The sequence below is a fragment of the Notechis scutatus genome, chromosome 3, assembly GCF_049901735.1.
Source record: "Notechis scutatus isolate UNSWTSFEM ecotype Mainland chromosome 3, rNotScu1.2, whole genome shotgun sequence".
Classification (NCBI taxonomy): Eukaryota; Metazoa; Chordata; class Lepidosauria; order Squamata; family Elapidae; genus Notechis; species Notechis scutatus.
This window is the reverse complement of record NC_142011.1, coordinates 7,912,176-7,933,738: the sequence shown is the minus strand read 5'-3', so window position 1 is coordinate 7,933,738 and position 21,563 is coordinate 7,912,176. Positions and strand designations below refer to the sequence as shown.

The 21,563-nt window shown below is 44.8% G+C and overlaps 1 protein-coding gene across 5 annotated transcripts in view; it reads right to left on the bottom strand.

The window, feature by feature from the left end:
• Positions 1-21,563, bottom strand: part of LOC113427962 (peroxidasin homolog) — a 108,920-nt gene that overhangs the window by 42,497 nt on the left and 44,860 nt on the right. For all 5 annotated transcript variants that reach the window (XR_015748418.1, XR_015748417.1, XM_087959153.1 and 2 more), the window contains exons 2-4: positions 11,719-11,790; positions 5,398-5,469; positions 4,037-4,108 (exon numbers count right to left, since the gene is read on the bottom strand). Coding sequence is in view for 3 of the 5 variants with exons in the window: in XM_087959153.1 (XP_087815279.1) it covers positions 4,037-4,108; positions 5,398-5,469; positions 11,719-11,790 (216 nt within the window). In the remaining 2 variants the exon portion in view is untranslated. The remainder of the gene's footprint in view (positions 1-4,036; positions 4,109-5,397; positions 5,470-11,718; positions 11,791-21,563) is intronic.

The following is a 21,563-nucleotide window of genomic DNA, read 5'->3' as shown; positions in this document are numbered from 1 at the left end:
AACCGGCGGCGAGACAACACCTCCCCCAGGCACCGAGAGCACCAACCCGACACTCGTTGGAACAGGGACAGCCGTGGCCGGACAAACGGGGAGACCAACAGAGGAGGAAACCCACCAGACACTCACAATTGCCCACGCCGAGACCAACGATACCCGTAAGGTCTACGTGGAAGTAAGCATCGAGGTGAGCTTTGCCGCATGGAGGTGGACTCCGGGTCCTACCTTTCCATGATCGCCTGGGAAGAAATCAAGCGACTAGTACCAAATCTCCACAAGGCTGAGCTAGAGAACCAAAGATTGATAGTCAAAGACTACCAAGGGAACCGCATCCCGTCATCGGGACCGGACAGTTCAACGTAGCCTTCAAGGGCCGCACCGCAAAACTTCCCATCACAATAGTGGACCGGAACCGACCAAGCCTCCTGGGACTCCAATGGTTCGCACCATTGGGCATCGGGGTCACCGGGATAAACCACACTGAGGAAACCGACTGGGAACAGCAGCTGGCTAAGGACTTCCAGGAAGTATTCGACGGCACCTTAGGCAAGTACCGGGGACCCCCTATCTCTTTCAGTTTAGACCCAAACGTCAACCCCATCCGCCTAAAGCCGAGGCGGGTACCTTTCGCGCTTGGGGAAAATAGAGCGAGCAGCTTGACAAGCTCGTCAAACAGGGGGTTCTGCAGCCAATTGATCACGCCCGGTGGGAGACCCCAATAGTCACCCCAGTCAAGCCAGACGGGTCAATAAGGATTTGTGGGGACTATAAGGCCACCCTCAATTGCGCCTTGCAACAAAGCGCGACCCGTCCCAGTCGTGCAACATCTACTTCACTCACTGGGGGGCAAAGTCTTCGCGAAGCTCGACCTGGCACAAGCCTATCAGCAGCTGCCGGTCGATGTGGCCACCGAGGCACAGACTATTGTCACCCACCGGGGCGTTTCGTTGTAACCGACTCCAGTTTGGAGTCAGCGTGGCCCGGGATTTTTCAAAGCCTCATGGAGAGACTCCTACAAGGAATAAAAGGGTGGTCCCTTACTTCGATGACGTACTAGTATCAGCAACCAACCGGGAGGAACTAGAGGGTCGCCTAAGGGAAGTACTAGAGAAATTCAAAGGGGCCGGTTTAAAAGTGAAAAGGAGAAATGCCAACTTTACACAGAGAAAGTCGAGTTTCTGGGGTACCTCCTAGACCGACATGGCATCCACCCGACCGAGAACAAAGTAAAAGCCATCAAGGAAGCCCCGACCCCCAAAAACAAGACAGAGTTGCAGGCATTTCTGGGACTACTCAATTTTTATAACGTGTTCTTACCCCAAAAGGCAACCCGGCGGAGCCTTTGCATAGACTCCTGGACAAAGCGACAAAATGGTCCTGGGGACGCGTGAGGAAACCGCATTCAGGAAAACAAAAGACCTGCTAACCTCGGACGCCGTCCTCATACAATACAACGAGACTCTACCCCTTACCCTCACATGCGACGCCTCACCTTTGCAGGCGTCGGTGCCGTCCTCAGCCATACCCTAACGGACGGAAAAGAAGCACCCATTGCATTTTCTCAAGAACACTTAGCAAGCCAGAAAGAAACTACAGCCAACTAGACAAGGAAGCCCTTGCCATCGTTGCAGCCGTAAAGAAATTCCACGAGTATCTTTACGGCCGTCGATTCACAATCATCACAGATCACAAGCCGTTGCTAGGAATCCTGGCGGAAACAGGGCCACACCGAACATCCTATCCCCCAGGATGACAAGGTGGTCAATTCCTCGCCGCTTACGACTACCGGCTCACACACCGCCCGGTAAGACAATCACCCATGCAGACGCACTGAGCCGTTCGCCATTACCCGACCTCGCGGCGACCCAGCACCCACGGCGACCACCCTCAGCATAGAGGCGCTACCCGACCTGCCCATAACCGCGTCAGACATTGCCCGAGAAACAAATAAAGACAAGCGTCTGGCGCGGGTATTGCACTGGGTAGAGAAAGGGTGGCCAGAAAAAGACAACGACGAATCGTTCAAACCCTTCAGAAACAGACAAACAGAACTATCTCTACAGAAAGGTTGCTTGTTATGGGGGACAGGGTGGTCGTACCAGAGAAGTTGCAAAGGAAAGTTTTAAAACTTCTGCATGACGGGCACCCAGGCATCGTACGAACAAAAGCCTTGGCCAGAAGTTACGCGTGGTGGCCAGGCATAGATAAAGAAATTGAAGGGTGGGTGGCCAGGTGTTCACGCTGCCAAGAAACCAGACCAAATCCCCTGCCGCGCCAATATTAGAATGGGAGACCCCCAGGGGACCGTGGTCTAGAATACATATAGATTTTGCCGGTCCCACAAGGGGACACACATTCCTCGTCACGGTGGACGCTTACTCCAATTGGCTGGAGGTAAGCAACATGAAAATCACCACAACTGAAGCCGTCACCAGGGTACTAAATAAACTATTCGCGACCCACGGCCTTCCTGATGTCATCGTGTCGGACAACGGGCCCCAATTCACCTCGCTGGAATTCGAAAAATTCCTAGCAGAAAGGGCATACGACACGCCTTGACAGCGACGGCTCATCCGGCCAACGGTAGGGCGGAGCGGATGGTCCAATTCACAAAAAAACCATCCAAAAAATCGAGCACGGGGATATACAGGAAAAAAATAAATAAACTGCTTCTAATACAACATATAACCCCTAACACGACAACAAACAAAAGCCCGGCAGAATTACTGATGGGGAGGAAACTAAGGTCCCCACTTGACAGACTGCACCCCACATACAACCCGGAAAAACCCCGGACTCATCAAGCAAACACCGGGCATTTAAACCAGGCGATGCAGTCTACGCAAAAAACCTTACCGGAGACCCACTATGGGTACCGGCAACTATAACAAATAACAGGTCCCCATTCATACAGACTACAAACAACGGACGGACAAGCGTGGAAACGCCACATAGATCAGTTAAGATCTCGAATAAAAAACACAACCGACACGCAAGCAAGCACAGACAACCCCATTAACACAAACCAAGGGGAGGGAAAATACAGGGGACCAAGAAAGAATAGAACACAACCAACAATACTCACCAGATATCAGCCAACTCGAAGCCGCACCAGGGAGAAGCAGCCAAGCCAGCTCGACCAGCCCGGAAAGACCAAGCGGGAGCGGCAAAAGTCGCAGCTCGACCAACCCGGGTAGACCGGGAGGGAGCTGCAGCAGCAGGCCCACACTCCAGACGATTCCATCAAATAGGCTGAGAGCAACAAAAACCCGACCGAACAGGCGGGAGCCAGGAAACAACTGACCTGCGCAGGTCCAGTAGACAAGTACGGAGCCCCGCCCTTACGGGACTATGTTGCGTAGGAGCGAACCAAGAGGGGAGGGGTGTTCTGTACAAGGAATTAACATACTTGCAAACCCGGCGTTGCGATTGGCTAAAGTGCGCGGCAACCGGTTGGTCGGGCAAGCCGCCCGGATTAGTCCGTTAAGAATCTCCCGCTATTGGTTGAACCAAGAGCGGGAGATTAACGATGTCATTGGCGCGGGCCCGCGGCTTGGAAATAAAAAGCCGGGGTTTTTTTCCTTCCTTTCCCAAGCATGTACTGGAGCACAATAAAGAGCTGAACTTTGTCACTGACTCCGAGCTTCCTTCCTGCGCCGGACACGACTCCATGGAACAGCTTTGCCCTCGGAAGTTATGGGAGCTTCATCAGTTGAGACTTTCAAGAAGAGATTGGACTGCCATTTGTCAGAAATGGGGTAGGGTCTCCCGCTTGGGCGGGGGGTTGGTCCCTTCCAACTACAAGATTACCTTCCAACTCTGATTATCTGTAATCTTCTTGCAACTAACTCTTGCCAAGACTCACACGGTCATCTTGGCAAGCCAAACAGTTTTGTTTTTTTAGAACAACTTGCATTTGTAATTTTTGGGAGGAAGGGAGGGAGGCAGGAGAGGTGGGGGTTTTGCATGGCTAAAACCCAGAGAGGAAATTCCATCGGTCTCTGTGCAATTTCTAACCAAAAGTTTGGCCCCAACTTACAGCTGTTCCAGAGAATGCAGCCCCTTGAAAGCCTGACTCTGGATGCTTTGGATTTCATTCTTGTAAAGGTAACTTGGAAAAGAGAGAGAGAGGAAAAAAAAATTCGGAAGAATTAGGATGGGGAAATCATTGGCAGTGTAAACAACATTGTCTGGGTGTTTGCAAGTCTTTTTAACAGCAAGCAAAATAACTCAAAGCTCATGCGCCATTATACATGTAATTCTCGACTTATGACCAATAGCTTAGCAAACGTTTGATGTTCCTATGGCCATTGGCAGTCACGTGGCTGTTTTACGACTGCCAAAAAGTGGCATATACTTCCCGTTTTCAGCAAAACCACCAGCCTATAACAAACCACTGCAGTCTTTTGCTTAATGACCACTGAGAAAAAAGGGGTCGGTCCTATACATGTGTGATCCACTTTACTGCCGTCACAACTTACAACTGTGATGGCAGGCTCCATTAGAGTCATAAGACAAGGACTACAGCATTTCAGATAGCAATAGCCCTTAGACTTATAATTTAATACCTATGGAGTATGCTTTAATCATGCATTTGGGTGTGAAGGTTAGGTTGAACAAACATGCTATACTAGAATATATATATTTTGAGCCTTTGAGTTAGTCTTGACTCCTCCTGACAGCCGACCAGTTTGTTTATTTATTTTTATCCCAACTTTATAAATAACTCAGGGCGGCAAACAGGCTTAATACTCCTTCCTCCTTCTATTTTCCCCCCAACAGCAACCCTGTGAGGTGGGTTGGGCTGAGTGAGAGTAACTGGCCCAAAGTCACTCAGCTCGCTTTCCTGCCTAAGGTGGAACTAATACTAACCATCACTTGGGGTTTGGCCCAAAGTCACCCAGCCAGCTTCCATGCCTAAGGTGGAACTAGAACTCACAGTCTCCTGGTGACTGGCTCAAAGTCACCCACCTGCCTTTCTTGCCTAAGGCAGAACTAGAACTCACAGTCTCCTGGTGGCTGGCTCAAAGTTACCCATGCAGTTGTCATGTCTAAGGTGGAACTAGAATTCACAGTCTCCTGGTGGCTGGCTCAAAGTCACCCATATGGTTTTCATGTCTAAGGCAGAACTAGAACTCACAGTCTCCTGGTGGCTGGCTCAAAGTCACCCATATGGTTTTCGTGTCTAAGGCAGAACTAGAACTCACAGTCTCCTGGTGGCTGGCTCAAAGTTACCCATGCAGTTGTCATGTCTAAGGTGGAACTAGAACTCACAGTCTCCTGGTGATTGGCCCAGTTGGCTGGGGAATTCTGGGACTTGGTCCACCCATCTTAAAGCTACCACATTTGAGAAACACTGGCTTAGAGACTCTCAAAAGCTGTGGAAAGGTCAATACTCACAGGTATTTCAACTTCTTAAGCCCTTCAAAGGAGTTTTGTGCTATGTGCTTCAGTAAGTTGTTGTTCAAAAGCCTGGAAGGGGGCAAAAGAGATAGATTAAAGCAGTGGATGAATCCATTATCTGGAGATTTCCAGCTGAGTTCTGATGTTTTCCTGGTGAACCGATTATCATCCATTGCTCATCCAAGGATTATTCGAAGACTTCAGAAGTAACACAATCAACTGTGAGAACCCAGCAGATTGATGGATATTTAAGAACACCCCACACCCCCCACAATTTACTGGGAATAGAAGCAAAAAAAATCAAGAGGTTTGTGAAAATCTCTTCACCTCCTGGAGGAAAAACAGGACATAAATTTTAACAAAACCGCTGCAGTTAAGTCTGGAATTAACTCCACCCATCAGGCAGCACAGCTCTAGGCCACCTGGCAGGGATGTGGTCTGTGGAGTCCTTGGTGGCCTCTGAGCTTGGTTGCATTCAGACATTCTATTACCCAACTAGGTAACGTCATCGGTGCTAGAAGGGAGTGGGGTTTGCCCTTTCGTAGTTTTACACATCCTTTCCGCCAGCCAACACCCAGATGAGCAGGGATTAACATCAGACGAAGAACTGAGCAGAAAACAATACCCTAGTCAAGGAACAGCAAGGAGAAAGCCACAACCTTAACCAAGAATGTCACGGCAAGTTGCTGCATGCAAACAGGGAAGAAACTTCATTCCCTACTAGCACTGATGCCGTTACCTAGGTTGGGTGATGAAATGTCTGCTCAAAAGACAACCAAGCTCAGAGAGAACCCCGTCCTCCTCCTCCTCCTCCCCCACAATCCAGGGGTGGGATTCTACCAGTTCGGACCGGTTCCATAGAACCGGTGGTTATGATTCTGCGCAGTTTGGAGAACCGGCAAATCGTGGCCCACTCCCCTCCCTGCCCAGTCAGTCCTTATTGCGCATGCGCAACGTTGCGCACATGCCGGACGTCGCTGACAGCGTTCTTCCCTGCCCGGTCACTCCTTACGGTATTTCTTTTTTTCCCCCTCCTGACAATCAGCTGTTCTGACGGGATTCCCCTCGCTTTCGTACTGCTTCACCCAGGAGGCTTCCCTGAGGCCCAGAAGGCCGAAAAAAAGGGGGGGTGCAAAAAAAGAAGCCACACCCACCCAGTCACATGGCCACGCCCACCTAGCCACGCCCACAGAACTGGTTGTTTCAAAATTTGAATCCCACCCCTGCCACAATCCCACTAGCTTCCAGCACTGACAATGTTACCCATTTGGGTAATGCAAGGTCTCTCTTCTACCATTGATGATGTTCCTAGTTGGGTAATAAAACCAGGGGTGGGATTCTACCGGTTCGCACCCATTCACTAGAACCGGTTGTTAACATTCCAAGCAGTTCGGAGAACCGGTTGTCAGAAGAAATGACTGGCCTAATCCTGTAAGGAAGGCAGGAAGGAAACATTCTGGTGTTGCTTACAAAAGCTGCCTCTCATTAACCCTTATTACATTCTTGGCAGGACTAGACTTCCTGTCTCAGAAACCTCTCTGGAGTTTTCTTTCCCTCCTTTGCTGGTACTTTGCTTGTGTGGAGTGACCATTGAAAGTTATAATGGCACTGAAAAAAGTGACTTATGACCATTCTTCACACTTACGACTGTTGCAGCATCCCCACAGTCATGAGAGGCCAGGCGAGGAGATGCGTGCCTCCATGTGAGTGATATTGAGTTGGCCACGCCCAGCCAGTCACATGACCACCAAGTCATGCCCACCACCTAAGCCACGCCCACAGAACTGGTTGTTAAAACATTTGAATCCCACCCCTGAATAAAATGTCTGTAAGAAAATAACCCAGAGCACCCAGGACCCCACAGGTCTTCTTAAGTCTTCCTTCTCCTTCTCCCTGCTAACCCCACTCTCTTCTAGCACTGATGATGTTGCCCATTTGGGTAATGTAATGTCTGCAAGAAAACAACAAGCTCAGAGACAGCCAAGGATCACACAGTCCTTCTCCTTCTCTGTGATGATGTTACATATTTGGGTAAGGAAATGTCTGCAAAAAAATAACCAAGCTCAGAGAGCACCAAGAGCCCCACAGCCCTCCTTCTTCCTCCTCCTCCTCCTCTCCACAATCCCACTAGTTTCCGGCACTGATGATGTTACCCATTTGGGTAATGTAATGTCTGCAAGACAACAACCAAGCTCTGAGACAGCCAAGGATCACACAGTCCTCCTCTTCTTCCTCTTCTTCCTCCTCAGTGATGATGTCACTTATTGGGAAAGAAAGCGTCTGCAAAAAACAACCAAGCTCAGAGAGCCCCAATTCCTGGTCAACTCTGAGCTACAGAAATTCTCTTCTAGCTGCTTTGGAGTGAGGCGTCTTTTGTCTGGAGAGGCAAACCTATTTTTTCAGGAAGACTGAACGTTTGACACAAAAGCCTTCTCCTCCCTCTGTGGCTGGGACAGGAAGACGTCTCCGTCTCCAGACAAAGGGAGTTCTTCAAGGGATATGTTGGCTTCCTGTGCAGATAGTCCTCGACTTACAACAGCTCATTTAGTGACCGTGCAAAGTTACGACGGGCACTGGGGAAAAAAAGTGACTTATGACCATGTTTCACGCTTACGAACATTGCAGCCTCTCCATGGTCACGTGATGAATTCAGATGCTTGACAACGGAGTCGCATTTATGACGGTTGCAGCTTTTGGACGATCACCCTTTTGCGACCTTTGGACAAGCAAAGTCAGTGAGGAAGCCAGATTCGCTTAGCAACCCTGCTACTAAACGGCAGTGATTCCCTTAACAACGGTGGCAAGAAAGGACGTAAAACGGGGCAAGACTTGTTTAATAGCTGTCTCGCTTAGGAATGGAAATTTGGGGCTTCACTGTGGTCGCTAGTCGAGGACTACCTGTATTTTGAACGATGTTTCCAGACGGCGAACGAGCGGTTATCCAGCCCTACCCCAATGATTCATAACAAATCCTCAAAGGGCAGGAAAGGAGAGGCTGGAGCTGAAGTTTCCACAATCTGCAACTTTTAGAATAGAACGGAATTCTTTATTGGCCAAGTGTGACTTGACACACAAGGAATTTGTCTTGGTGCAAATGCTCTCAGTGTACATGAAAGAAAAGATGCATTCGTCAAGAGTCAGGAATCATCAGGTACAACACTTAATGATAGTCGTGGGGTACAAAAGAATAGAATAGAATAGAATAGAATAGAATAGAATAGAATAGAATAGAATAGAATAGAATAGAATAGAATAGAATAGAATAGAATAGAATAGAATAGAATGGAATAAAGTGGAATAGAGTGGAATGGAATGGAATAGAACAGAATAGAATAGAATTAGAATAAAATTAGAATAGAATAGGATAGGATAGGATAGGACAGGACAGAACAGAAGAGAACAGAATTCTTTATTGGCCAGGTGTGATTGGACACACAAGGAATTTGTCTTGGTGCAAATGCTCTCAGTGTACATGAAAGAAAAGATACATTCATCAAGAGTCAAGAATCATCAGGTCCAACACTTAATAATAGTCATAGGGTACAATAAGCAATCGAATCATGCTAGGAAACAGTCAATATAAATTGTAAGGATACCAGCAACAAAGTTACAGTCATACAATCACAAGTGGGAGGGGATGGGTGATAAGGAGTGATGAGAAGATTAATAGATTAGTAGTGCACACTTTGTGAATAGTTGGACAGTGTTGAGGGAATTATTTGTTTAGCAGAGTGATGACGTTTGAGGAAAACCTGTCCTTGTGTCTAGTTGTTCTGGTGTGCAGTGCTCTATAGCGTCGTTGTGAGGGTAGGAGTTGTAACAGTTTATGTCTGGGATGTGAGGGGTTTGTAAATATTTTCACAGCCCTCTTTTTGTCTCATGCAGTATACAGGTCCTTGATGGAAGGCAGATGGGTAGCAATTGTTTTTTTTTTCTGCAGTCCTAATTACCATCTGACGTCTGTGTCTGTCCTGTTGGGTTGCAGAACCAGACCAGACAGTTATAGAGGTGCAGATAACAGACTCAATAATTCCTCTGTAGGACTGGATCAGCAGCTCCTTCATGAGAGTTTGTTTTAGGTCTCCACTTGAAACATCTGCTGATGGTTGCCATGGCCTCCATAAACAGCACCGGTCAAACACATCTGGACAAGCGGCCAAAAGATTTGGCTGTCTGTATTTTGGCTCTGGGGAGAACAAGCTGTGGTCTGTTTCCACGGAAGGATTTGCGTCCAGCAGCATCTGTCGACATCGCCAATGTTTGCAAAGCAGAGTTGGTGATAAGCTTCTTGGCTAAACGTTTTGGCCTGGATTTCCTTGAACCAATCCAGGTTTTTTTTTTCCCCTTCTCACTTTCCTCAGTTCTAATCAGGCTTGGATCCTGGGGTTGGAATCTTCTCCTTTTTCTTTTTGTAAAAAATAAATTGCTCGGCTGTATTTTGCTGCTTCAGAAAAAAATCATGTCAGTGCATCGGTAGGAAAAAGGAACCTGGAATTTCCATCCTATGTCGTGACGGCAATAAGCGAGGCACCCTCAAAACAAACTTGTTTTTACAGCATTTTTGCAATGGTCATTAAGCGAGCATGGGACTTGTTAAGCAAATCCCTTGGCTGCAATGGGTGTGGTGTTTTTTTTGCTAGAAAACGGAAGTTCCCTTCTTTTGGCGCTGGCAGTGTAGCACATATTGCGCTGTTTCTTTGAGCTGTTCTATGTTTGGACTGATGTCAGCTTTGATCGTGTCTATCCACCACGTTCTTTGTTGACGTGGTTTCCTTTTACTACTAACTCTTCCAAACACAAATTGCTTTCTCCAGTGGATTTGATACAGCCAAAGAAAGTGAGACACGGTTTCGTGATTTTGCCTTCTAGTGAGTATCGGGTGCTGTGTGCTCCAATGCTTACTTGTTAGTCATTTTTATTGTCCGAGGATGAAGGTGACTAGTGTTTTTTGTTTCAATTTACATATGTATGTGTTCTGTCTCACCTGTGGCCACAAGGTGAGAGTCCAAATGTCCAAAGGAAAAAGCACAAACAGACAATATCAGGAACAGCAGAGTTAACTTTCCTCTGTAGTCGTCCTTGGCAGCTTTCCCAGAAGCTGTCTTCAAACCCAGATAACGAGCAGCACGATAAATCAAATCCGAAAGGCAAACAGAAGGCTTCTTCCAAACTGCGAATATAATTAACGAAGTTTGACCCGAACAAGGATCTCTAGCTAACACGCCTCCTTATGTTCCTTGAAGGGGCATGTCAGCCTCTCTAATTAGTCTCTGATTTGACGTTTCCTTTCAAATTGTGCTTGACGTCTCAGCCTACGTCTAGTCCTTGCATCCACCCAACATTCGTCAGTTTGATCATCACTCAAAGACTCTGGCACGTTCTGTGGATCAGCTGCTGACACCTGAGGCATAATTGATGTGGAAGGTTTTGGAGAGGATGATGATTCTGACACTTCCTCATCCTCCTGGCTCACATCTGCATCTCCCATTAAAGCAGGCTCAAATTCCAATGCCAGACCCTCCTCATCACTCGAACCTGTGTCTTCTGACACATCAGACTCAAAGCGCACAGCAGGCTCAAACCTCCCAGTCACAACATGTATGTATATGCATGCCTATGCACCTTCATAGCCCTATTGGTTCTAATAAAGGAAAACATTTGTAGCTCAGGATTGAGATGACAGATCCTTTTGTTAGCACTGATGACGTTATCTAGTTTGAGTAATGAAACGTCTGCAAGAAAACAACTAAGTTCAGAGACCACAAAGGACCCCCACAGTCCTCTTCCTCCTCCTCTCTGAAAATCCCACTCTATTCTACCACTGATGATGTTCCAAGTTGGGTAATAAAACGTCTGTAAGAAAACAACCAAGCTCAGGGGGCACCAAGGGCCTTTCTTGATTTGGCCCTCTAGAACAGTCCTCTGTCCTACATAAAACAAGGCTTCCTAGAAACCTGTGTTTTAGAATAGAAAGTTGGAAGGCGCCTCTGAGTTCCCGAAGCCCAACTCATGAGCTATGACCTCCTGGAATGCAGTAAAACACAGGTCTTTCCAAACAAAACAGAGCAGGTAGTTCTGCTTGACCAGCCTGAGCCAACAAATCAAGCAACCTTGAAACTCATCCAGCAGACCGTGACCTAACTTAAGCATCGTGCCCCAGCCAAGAAAATCAAAACGGTTCATAGCTCAGTGGGGTTATTTCTGTGAGGTTAGGCCAAAAAAAAAACAAAAAAAAAAAACCCCCACAGCTTGTGGCTTTCCACCAGTCCATTTTAGGTAAGGTGGGGAAAAACGAGCGGGGAGCACACGAGAACTTACAGTGTGTCAAGATTCTTCAGATTCCTGAAGACACCTGGCTCGATGCTTTTGATGCGGTTGAAACGCAAATCCCTGGAAAGAATGAGAAAAGAGGTTAGTCCATCCCCCCCCCGTGCGTGCTTGGCTCCCCGCCCCGCCCCGGATCATCATGATAATTGACTTTTGGGTAGGTCTGTAGGTCATGCTGAGCTAAGAAGCTCAGCTAACAATTGCACACCTCTGTCTTATTCCCCTAAGGCCACGATGGCAAACCTATGGCACACATGGCACAGGTGGGACGCAGAGCCATTTGTGTGGGCATGCGAGTCCCAGCCAAACTTAACGGCATTGCGCATGCGCCCCCCAGTTGATTTTCGGCCTGTTTGAGGCCGTTTTCGCCCTCCCAGAGACTCAAGGAAGCCTCTGCAGCCTCAGGAGGCTGAAAAATGGGCATTACCAGAAAATATACTAGAAATACCAGAAGTACCGAAACGGGCCCGTTTTTCGGCCTCCTGAGGCTGCAGAGGCTTCCCTTGAGCCTCCAGGAAGGTGAGAACGGCCTCCCCCGGGCTCCGGAGGCCCTCCGGAGGCTGAAAACAGGCACTTCTGGTATTTCCGGAAGCCCCGTTTTTCGGCCACCCGAGGATGCAGAGGTTTCCCTCGAGCCTCCAGGAGGGTGAAAACAGCCTCATACAGGCCGAAAATCAGCTGGGAGGCACGTGCATGCACAGTGCAGGTAAGGGGTCGGGGCGGGGGTGTTGCGCACGCATGTGCAGGGGTCAGGGTGGGGGTGCTGGCACGCGTGCATGCGCTTTCGGCACACCACAACGAAAAGGTTCGCCATCACTGCCTAAGGCACCCACTTTCATAGATTACACACAGCTCTGGTGCTATATAATATCTAGAGCTTTTTCAGGTGTTCTTGACGGATGAGCAAATTTCAATCCGTGCAATATGATTGTGCATGCCGTCCTACAATCTGGGTGTCTATTTTAACTTGGCACTCCAAGCGCCTGTGAGTTAGAGCCTAAAGCGTTTATAAAAATTCTTGATGGAAATAAAAGTCAGCACCACCCGGACGTCTTAAATGGAAGCAGGAATCGCCTGCAGGTAAATGCAAAACCACATATTAGAAAGAGAAGAATTCCTGCTGCATTTCCTCAAGCAACAACATGAGATTGCAAAGCTTTGGAAGTGTTGTTGTTGTGTTTTTTTTTTCAAATAAGTAGGGAATTTCAGGACTAGGCATTTTTTAAAACACATACTTTTCTGTCAAACTGGAGGAGAACTTGTAAAAGGAAGAAAGAGCAGGACGACAACACTAGGACAGTGTTTGTCTCTTGGCGACTTGAAAACTTTTGGACTTCAGCTCCCAGAATTCTCCATGCTGCCTGGGGAATTCTGGGGGCTGAAGTCCACAGATTTTAAAGTTGCCAAGGTTAAGAAACACTGCAGTAGATTCCATACTGAGCAGGGAGAAAACTTCCAAATCTATAAGGCCATGGATTTGTCTGGCAGGCCTGAAATGGATTTTTGCATCCAAGGTTCTTATTTCAGAACAAGGAAAATGTGAGCTGAAAACTCATCTGTATCCAGCTGTATTTCTTCCCAAAATTAATGAGTCATTGACAATTCGATCTGTTTTCTTTTTGGAGGCATACAGTACATGGCACCACAGAAGTGAAGTGGAATCCTAATGCAATCCTTGGTTGCATAACCAGAGGGATAGCGTCAAGATCATACGAAGAATTAGCATTGCTTTATAACAAACTTAGTAAGATCACATTTGAAATACTGCATCCGGTTTTGGTCACCACATTATAAAAAAGATGTTGAGACTCTGGAAAGAGTGCAGAGAAGACCAACTAAGATGGCAAAGGGCAGAGGTGGTGAATTCAGCAGGTTCTGACCACTTCTGGAGAACCGGTAGCGGAAATTTTGTGTAGTTCGGAGAACCGGCAAATACCACCTCTGACTGGAGATTTTATAGCATCCTTCCAGGGGTGGGATGCTATCGGTTCTGCCCAGCTCTGTAGAACCGGTAGCTCTGAAGAACAGCAGACACAGAACCGGTTCTGTGTGTGCTGCTCTTTGGCCCGCCCACCCACCTGGGCTCTTACCTGACCTTTATTTCCTGCTTTTTCAACCTCAGCTGCTTTGTGTGGCACAGCTGAGGCTGAAAAATCAGTAAAAAGGGCTTTTTTCAAATGCTGTGCACCAGCGCAGTGCTTATCAGCTGCCCAGAAAGCATCTAAGTATGGTATATAATCTAAGTATGGTATATAAAATCATACATTGCAATGTCCTGCCTGTCAATGAATACTTCAGCTTCAACCATAACAACACAAGAGCACACAATAGATACAAACTCAAAGTTAACCGCACCAAACTTGATTGCAGGAAATAGGACTTCAGCAATAGAGTGGTCAATGTCTGGAATACTCTACCCGACTCTGTAGTTTCTTCCCCAAACCCCAAAAACTTTAACCTTAGACTGTCTACTATTGACCTCACCCCTTTCCTAAGAGGTCTGTAGGGGGCGTGCATAAGCGCACCAACGTGCCTACCGTCCCTGTCCTATTGTTTCTTTTTTTATTCTTATCCATTTCATGTATTCATAACTATGTATATACTTATACCTATTATCTTGTAAGGCGATTGACAAATCAAAATAAATAAATAAAATTTTAAAAAACTTTCTTTATATTTCACACACGCACAGCGTAAGTACTGAACCGGTATCCTTCCCCTGCCACACCCACTGAGCCACGCCCACAGAACCGGTTGTAAAAAAAAAATTGAATCCCACCACTGGCTAAGGGCCTGGAGACTAAAACATAGGAAGAACGGTTGCAAGATTTGGGTATGATTAGTCCAGACTCTAGAGGAAAGAAGGCCTAGGGAATGATAAGACAGCAGTCTTCCAGTATTTGAAGGGCTGCCACAAAGAAGTGGAGAGTCAACCTATTTTTCAAAACACTAAAAGGAAAAAGAAGTAAAAATGGGTGGAAACTAATCAAGGAGAGAAGCAACCTAGAACTAAGGAGACCGTTAGAACAATTAAGAGTTAGAACAATTAACAAGTGGAACAACTTGCCTCCAAAAGTTGTGAATGCTCCAACACTGGAAGTTTTTAAGAAGAGATTGGATAACTATCTGAAGTGGCATAGGGTTTCCTGCCTAAGCAGGGGGTTAGACTAGAAGACCTCCAAGGTCCCTTCCAACTCTATTATCATGTGTTCTGTTTTCTAGTGAGATCCTGAAAACATTTCAGAGGAAGCACAAAGAACAGTAAGCTGGTGGGATAAAGATAGCGTAGGAAGTCCTCATTTAGTGACCACAATTGGGACCAGCAATTTGGTCATTAAACAAAGCACCTGCTAAGTAAAATGAGTTTCTGATCTTTTTTTTTTCCAGCTTTCCATTCTTTTACAGACCTGCAAAGGTCGTGAAAGAGTAGACTGGTTGCAAAGTTGCTTTTTCATCGCTAGCTGCGAACTGTCGCTAAACGAGACAGTCACTAAATGACTACAGGTAGTCCTTGGGTTATAAAGGCAATGTCTGATATCCCAATCTTCGCCACTAAGTGATTGTGGTCCTATCATGTGACCACATCGTTTAGTGACAGCAATCCCACAGTTCCAGGTGCTGTCATAACTCCAGGGCCACACAAGGCATGAAACAGGAAGAGGTCGGTGGGAGCAGGGGTGGGATTCGACTGGTTCGGACCAGTGCTATAGAAACTGGTTGTTACGATTCTGTGCAGTTCAGAGAACCGGCAAATCGTGGCCCTGGCTGGGCCTGCCCCTCTCCGCCCAGTTGACTGTATTCTTCCCTGCCCAATCACTCCTTAAATTATTTCTCCCCCCCCCTCCCAACGATCAGCTGTTCTGACGATCAGCTGTGCCGGGATCCCCCTCGCTGTCTTACTGCTTTGCCCAAGAGGCTTCCCTGAGGCCCAGGAAGGCAAAAAATGGAGGGGTCCCTCCCTCCATTTTTGCCTTCCTGGGCCCCAGGGAAGCTTCCTGGGAGCAAAAACACCTCCCCAGAAGGCCCCAAAATGGAGCATAGGGGGGTGCTGTGCACCCCCCATTCAGTTTTTTCCCCTTCCTGAGCCTGAGGGAAGCCTTCTGGGAGCAAAAATGCCCCCACAGGAGGCTCCCCTGAGGCCCAGGAGGCCCCAAAATGGAGCATTGGGGGGTTCCTGCATGCCCCCACCAAGGCTGCATTTTTTTCATTCCTAGGCCTCAGAGAAGCCTTCTGAGAGCAAAAACGCCCCCCCCCCGGAGGCTTCCCTGAGGCCCAGAAGGCCCCACATTGGGGGAGGAGAAGGGGTTGCTGCAAAAAAGAAGCCATGCCCACCCAGTCACATGGCCACGCCCACCTAGCCACGCCCACCGAACTGTCTGTTACCAAATTTGAATCCCACTCCTGGGTGGGAGCCCCCAGGCAAGCTCACTGATTGGTGCACAGGTGCCCTAGGCAGGTGGCTTTAGAGCATGGACAGGTGAACAGGTTCCACACTGGAGTAAGGGGATTCTGACAGCAGTCGGTTCGGAGCGCTACAGGGTGAAAAAAGTTGATTAGGAGTCACTTCTGACTTCCTGCTGGCTTTCCCATTGATTTTGCTTGTGGAAGCCTGCAGGAAACACTAGAAATTGTGATCGCGTGAATACAAATTGTGGAAAAATTGTAATAATTAAGCAGGCACCAAGTCCCCGGATCACGATTATCTGACCAGTGAGACCATTGTAAAAGCTGCAATTTTATGGACTGGTTGTAAATTCCACTCGTTCCATACCATTGTAACTTTGAACTGTCACTGAATGAGTGATCATAACTCAAGGACTCTCTGTGCCTGTATTGAAATAGGATTAATGGACACCATCACCCAAATACAGAAGTTGCGCTACAGCCGGGTAGATTTGCCAAGAGAAACATTGATGACTGGAAATAAATATTCCCAGGGCCAGTTGGATTATATATGGTACATCCTAAACTGCATTCTTGTTAACACAATTAACCTGGTTATCGAATAAACTCCTTTTCTAGGTTTGGACAACCCTCTCTCCTTAAATTGAATTAGCAGGCTAGATATGCATGATATGCAGGCTAGAAATTGAATTAGCAGGCTAGATCTGCTTCAGATGTCAATCCAGGTTAATCCTAGGACCTAGCCAAACTCAATCCTGTAAAAATATAGCTGTGAGAAGTGAATCATGCTGTTGGAACACAACTGTAAGGCTGAGATTTAAATAATAATAAAAACCTTCCACTTTTATCCTTTTTTGTCCCACTGCCGACCATAAAATCTCACGGCTAGGCAGATTTTTTTGCCTGACACAACAGGTGCTGCAAAGTTTTTATTTATCAACAATTCTGTGACATGAATACCACACAAGTATAAACCTGTAAAATGTACTTGAAAGGATTGTTGGGAGAAATATCTTTCTGGGTTCAGTTCCAGGTGGGGGAAAAAGACACTGGAATCATGGAAGTTGTTTGGAAAGAAGGTTTTAATGGTGATTCGGACTTCATGGCTTGGAGATCCTGGGTGAAAAGGGCGATCGTTTGCTTCAAAGATGTTGGGTGAAGGAAAAAAGGGCCGAGATGCGGAGAGTGCCTGAGTTTTATAACCTCTCCTGGGCCCCACCATAGTGTTTCCTGTTCTTCTGTAAGAAATCCAGATGGATCTCGACAGTTTAGAACACTGGGCTAACAAAACGAAATTCAATGTAGAGAAAAGTAAAGTCCTACACTTAGGCAAGAAATACCCAAAGGACACATATAGACTGGGGGAAACCAGGCTCAATAGCAGGAACTGTGAGAGGGATCTTGGAGTCTTAGTGGACAACCAGCTAAATAGGAGCCAGCAGTGTGCAGCAGCAGCCAAAAAAGCTAATGCAATCCTAAGTTGCATTAACAGAGGGATACCATTGAGATCAAGTGAGATACTACTATCACTCTATAAAGCCTTAGTAAGACCACACCTAGAGTACTGCATCCAGTTTTGGTCACCACATGTTCCTCTTAATATAGTATGTTTGTTTATTTTTTTTTTTTTTTTTTTTTTTTTTTTTTTTTTTTTTTTTTTTTTTTTTTTTTTTTTTTTTTTTTTTTTTTTTTTTTTTTTTTTTTTTTTTTTTTTTTTTTTTTTTTTTTTTTTTTTTTTTTTTTTTTTTTTTTTTTTTTTTTTTTTTTTTTTTTTTTTTTTTTTTTTTTTTTTTTTTTTTTTTTTTTTTTTTTTTTTTTTTTTTTTTTTTTTTTTTTTTTTTTTTTTTTTTTTTTTTTTTTTTTTTTTTTTTTTTTTTTTTTTTTTTTTTTTTTTTTTTTTTTTTTTTTTTTTTTTTTTTTTTTTTTTTTTTTTTTTTTTTTTTTTTTTTTTTTTTTTTTTTTTTTTTTTTTTTTTTTTTTTTTTTTTTTTTTTTTTTTTTTTTTTTTTTTTTTTTTTTTTTTTTTTTTTTTTTTTTTTTTTTTTTTTTTTTTTTTTTTTTTTTTTTTTTTTTTTTTTTTTTTTTTTTTTTTTTTTTTTTTTTTTTTTTTTTTTTTTTTTTTTTTTTTTTTTTTTTTTTTTTTTTTTTTTTTTTTTTTTTTTTTTTTTTTTTTTTTTTTTTTTTTTTTTTTTTTTTTTTTTTTTTTTTTTTTTTTTTTTTTTTTTTTTTTTTTTTTTTTTTTTTTTTTTTTTTTTTTTTTTTTTTTTTTTTTTTTTTTTTTTTTTTTTTTTTTTTTTTTTTTTTTTTTTTTTTTTTTTTTTTTTTTTTTTTTTTTTTTTTTTTTTTTTTTTTTTTTTTTTTTTTTTTTTTTTTTTTTGTATGTTTATTTTAATATTATTCATTGGGTGGTATCCAAGTCTGTGCATAAGGAATCTCAAGCAAGTATTGGACAAAGAGTTATGTCCAGGGTTTCTTATGAATTTCCCTTATGCAATTTCCATGTGTTTTATTTTTGCAAGTTTTTGACATTCCAATCATTTATTCTTAACAATGGATCGAGCAGAAATTGGCAACCATACCCTTCTGGTACTTTTGCCGTTCTTTTTCTTTAAATGTCCCTCCCTCCTTGAGTAGTTCCGATCCATCAAAATTCACTCATCCCCACAACATCCCATTTTTCTTGCTAGTCATTTGTGTTTTGATCATTCTTGAAGTAGAAGTTCGAGAGAGGCCATCCATGGAGGGAGGCTGGCTGGCTGGCTGGCCTTTGGATGACATTGCCCTGCGGCCCTTTGTAAAGGACCTGTTTCATAATTTGATAAAAGCAAATGGGGACCTGTGATTTTCCATGAAATGGGCACCACTCAGTGCTGAGAAAAGAACATTTAGGCAAGAAAAACCAAGTGCAGGGGTCCAGAATTAGGTGGTGATTAGCTGGCTCAACCGCAGCAACTGCGAGTGGGATTTAACAGGAGAAGCACTTTACGAGCCAGCCGTGTGCTGCAGCTGCCAAAAAAGCCAATGTGCTCTCAGGCTGCATCAACAGATGATCCCATGAAGCGCTTGTACCACTTTATAATGCCTCAGGAGGACCATACTTCGAATACTGCATCCATGGTTGCCATGATGTAAAAAGGATTAATGTAGTAATTAGAGAGCAATTAGGACTGCAGAAAAAACCATTACTACCCACCTGCCTTCCATTGAGGACCTGTATACTGCACGAGTCAAAAAGAGGGCTGTGAAAATATTTACAGACCCCTCACATCCCAGACATAGTAAACTGTTTCAACTCCTTCCCTCAAAATGACACTATAGAGCACTGCACACCAGAACAACTAGACACAAGGAGAGTTTTTCTGGAACGCCATCACTCTGCTAAACAAAGAATTCCCTCAACACTGTCCAACTATTTACAAAGTCTGCACTACTATTCCTATTAATCTTCTCATCACTCCTTATCACCCATCCCCTCCCACTTGTGACTGTATGACTGTAACTTTGTCGCTTGTATCCTTACTATTTCTATTTATTGTTTCCTAGTATGATTTGATTGCTTATTTGTACCCTATGATTATCATTAAGTGTTGTACGTTATGATTCTTGACGAAGACATAATTGGAATAAAAATGAAACGGGAAGATATGAAAGTACTATGAAAATTGTTATAAAAACTAAATTAAATTAACAAAAGAATTCTATTCTATGATGTTGACACTCTAGTGCAGAGAAGAGCAAGAAAGATGATTAGAGAGTCTGCAGGATAAATTGTATGATGAATGGTTAAAAGAGGTTATGTCTAGCCTAACAAAGAAAAGGATTAGGAGTGACAGGATAATTGTCTTCCAGTATTTGAGGGGATGCCACAAGGAAGAGGGGGTCAACCTATTTTCCAAAGAACCTAAAACAGGGGTCTTCAAACTTGACAGCTTCAAGACTTGTGGACTTGAACTCCCAGCATTCCTCCTCCAGTCATGTTAGCTCAGGGATGCTGGGAGTTGAAGTTCACAAGTCTGAAACTTGCCAAGTTTGAAGATCCTTGACCTAAAGGCAGGACAAGAAGAGACGGAAATTAATCAAGGAGAGATCCAACTGATAAACCAGGAGAAATTTGCTAACAGTGAGAACAATTAACCAGTGGAACCACTTGAATATAGAACAGAATAACAAGAGTTGGAAGGAACCTTGGATGTCTTCTAGTCCAACTTTCTGCTTAGGCAGTAATACCCATACAGTTTGAGACAAATAGTTATCCACTTTCCTCTTAAAAAACTTCCACTGTTGGAGCATTCACAACATCTTTGAGGCAAGCTGTTCCACTGGTTAATTGTTTTCATTGTCAGGAAATTTCTCCTTAGTTCCACGTTGCTTCTCTCCTTGGATAGTTTCCATCCATTGCTTCTTGTCCTGCCTTCAGGCACTCTTGACTCCCTCCTTGTGGCAGCCCCTCAGATATTGGAACCCTGCTGTCATGTCACTTCCAGTCCTTTTCATCAAAACAGGCATACCCAAATTCCAATATGCATGCCATGGTCCTGTGCCCTGGAGATGCAGCTGATCGTGCAAAGTGGTGTTCAATGATCTGAAAAGCAGTTCCTACACCTGCAAGAATACAATAGGGAGGAAGAGGAGGAGGAGGACATACTCTGCACTCTTTCTAGTGTTAAATTTTTTTTTATAGTGCTGTGACCAAAATTGGATGCAGCACAGCAGGGGTCCCCAACATTGGCAACTTTAAGACTTGTGGACTTCAACTCCCAGAATTCCTCAGCCGGCAAAGCTGCCTGAGGAATTCTGGGAGCTGAAGTCCACAAGTCTTAAAGTTACTAAGGTTGAAGACCCCCTAGTCTAAGGCTTTATAGCAGCGGTCCCAGGCGTTCCAGCTTTCATGGTGGGCGGTAGGGGTTTTGTCCCCTATAAATCACCATTACTGTGGAACCAGTGGGTGGTTAGAGAAAACTTGACTACTAACAGACATACAAAAGTGGGCAGTAGGTATAAAAAGGTTAACTACCCCTGCTTTATAGAGTGATATTAGTACACTTGATGTGCACCCACAAGCCATGATAAAAAATTTTTTTTGCACCCATTAAGAAATGTGGAAGCACTGCATAAAAAAGGAAAGTTTACAGCCCATTCAGAAAATGATCCCTCTATTTTTAGAAACAGGTAAAAGTAGCCCTACTGAAGCAGGGCCTCAAAAATAGGAAAACCCATTGATAGCTAAGCACGTGTTCCATTGAGAAATCGACTCCTCCCACCCCCTTTGGGATCCAGCCAAACGTAAAGATGCAGGACAATCCATAGATTGTTATAACGTAGGTCAGCTACAGCAGTGATCCTCAACCTTTTGGGCACCAGGCACCGTTTGTGGATCAGAGGAGGATGTGGTTTTTCTGTGCTGCCTGCATCCCGGCCCCTAGATGGGGGTTG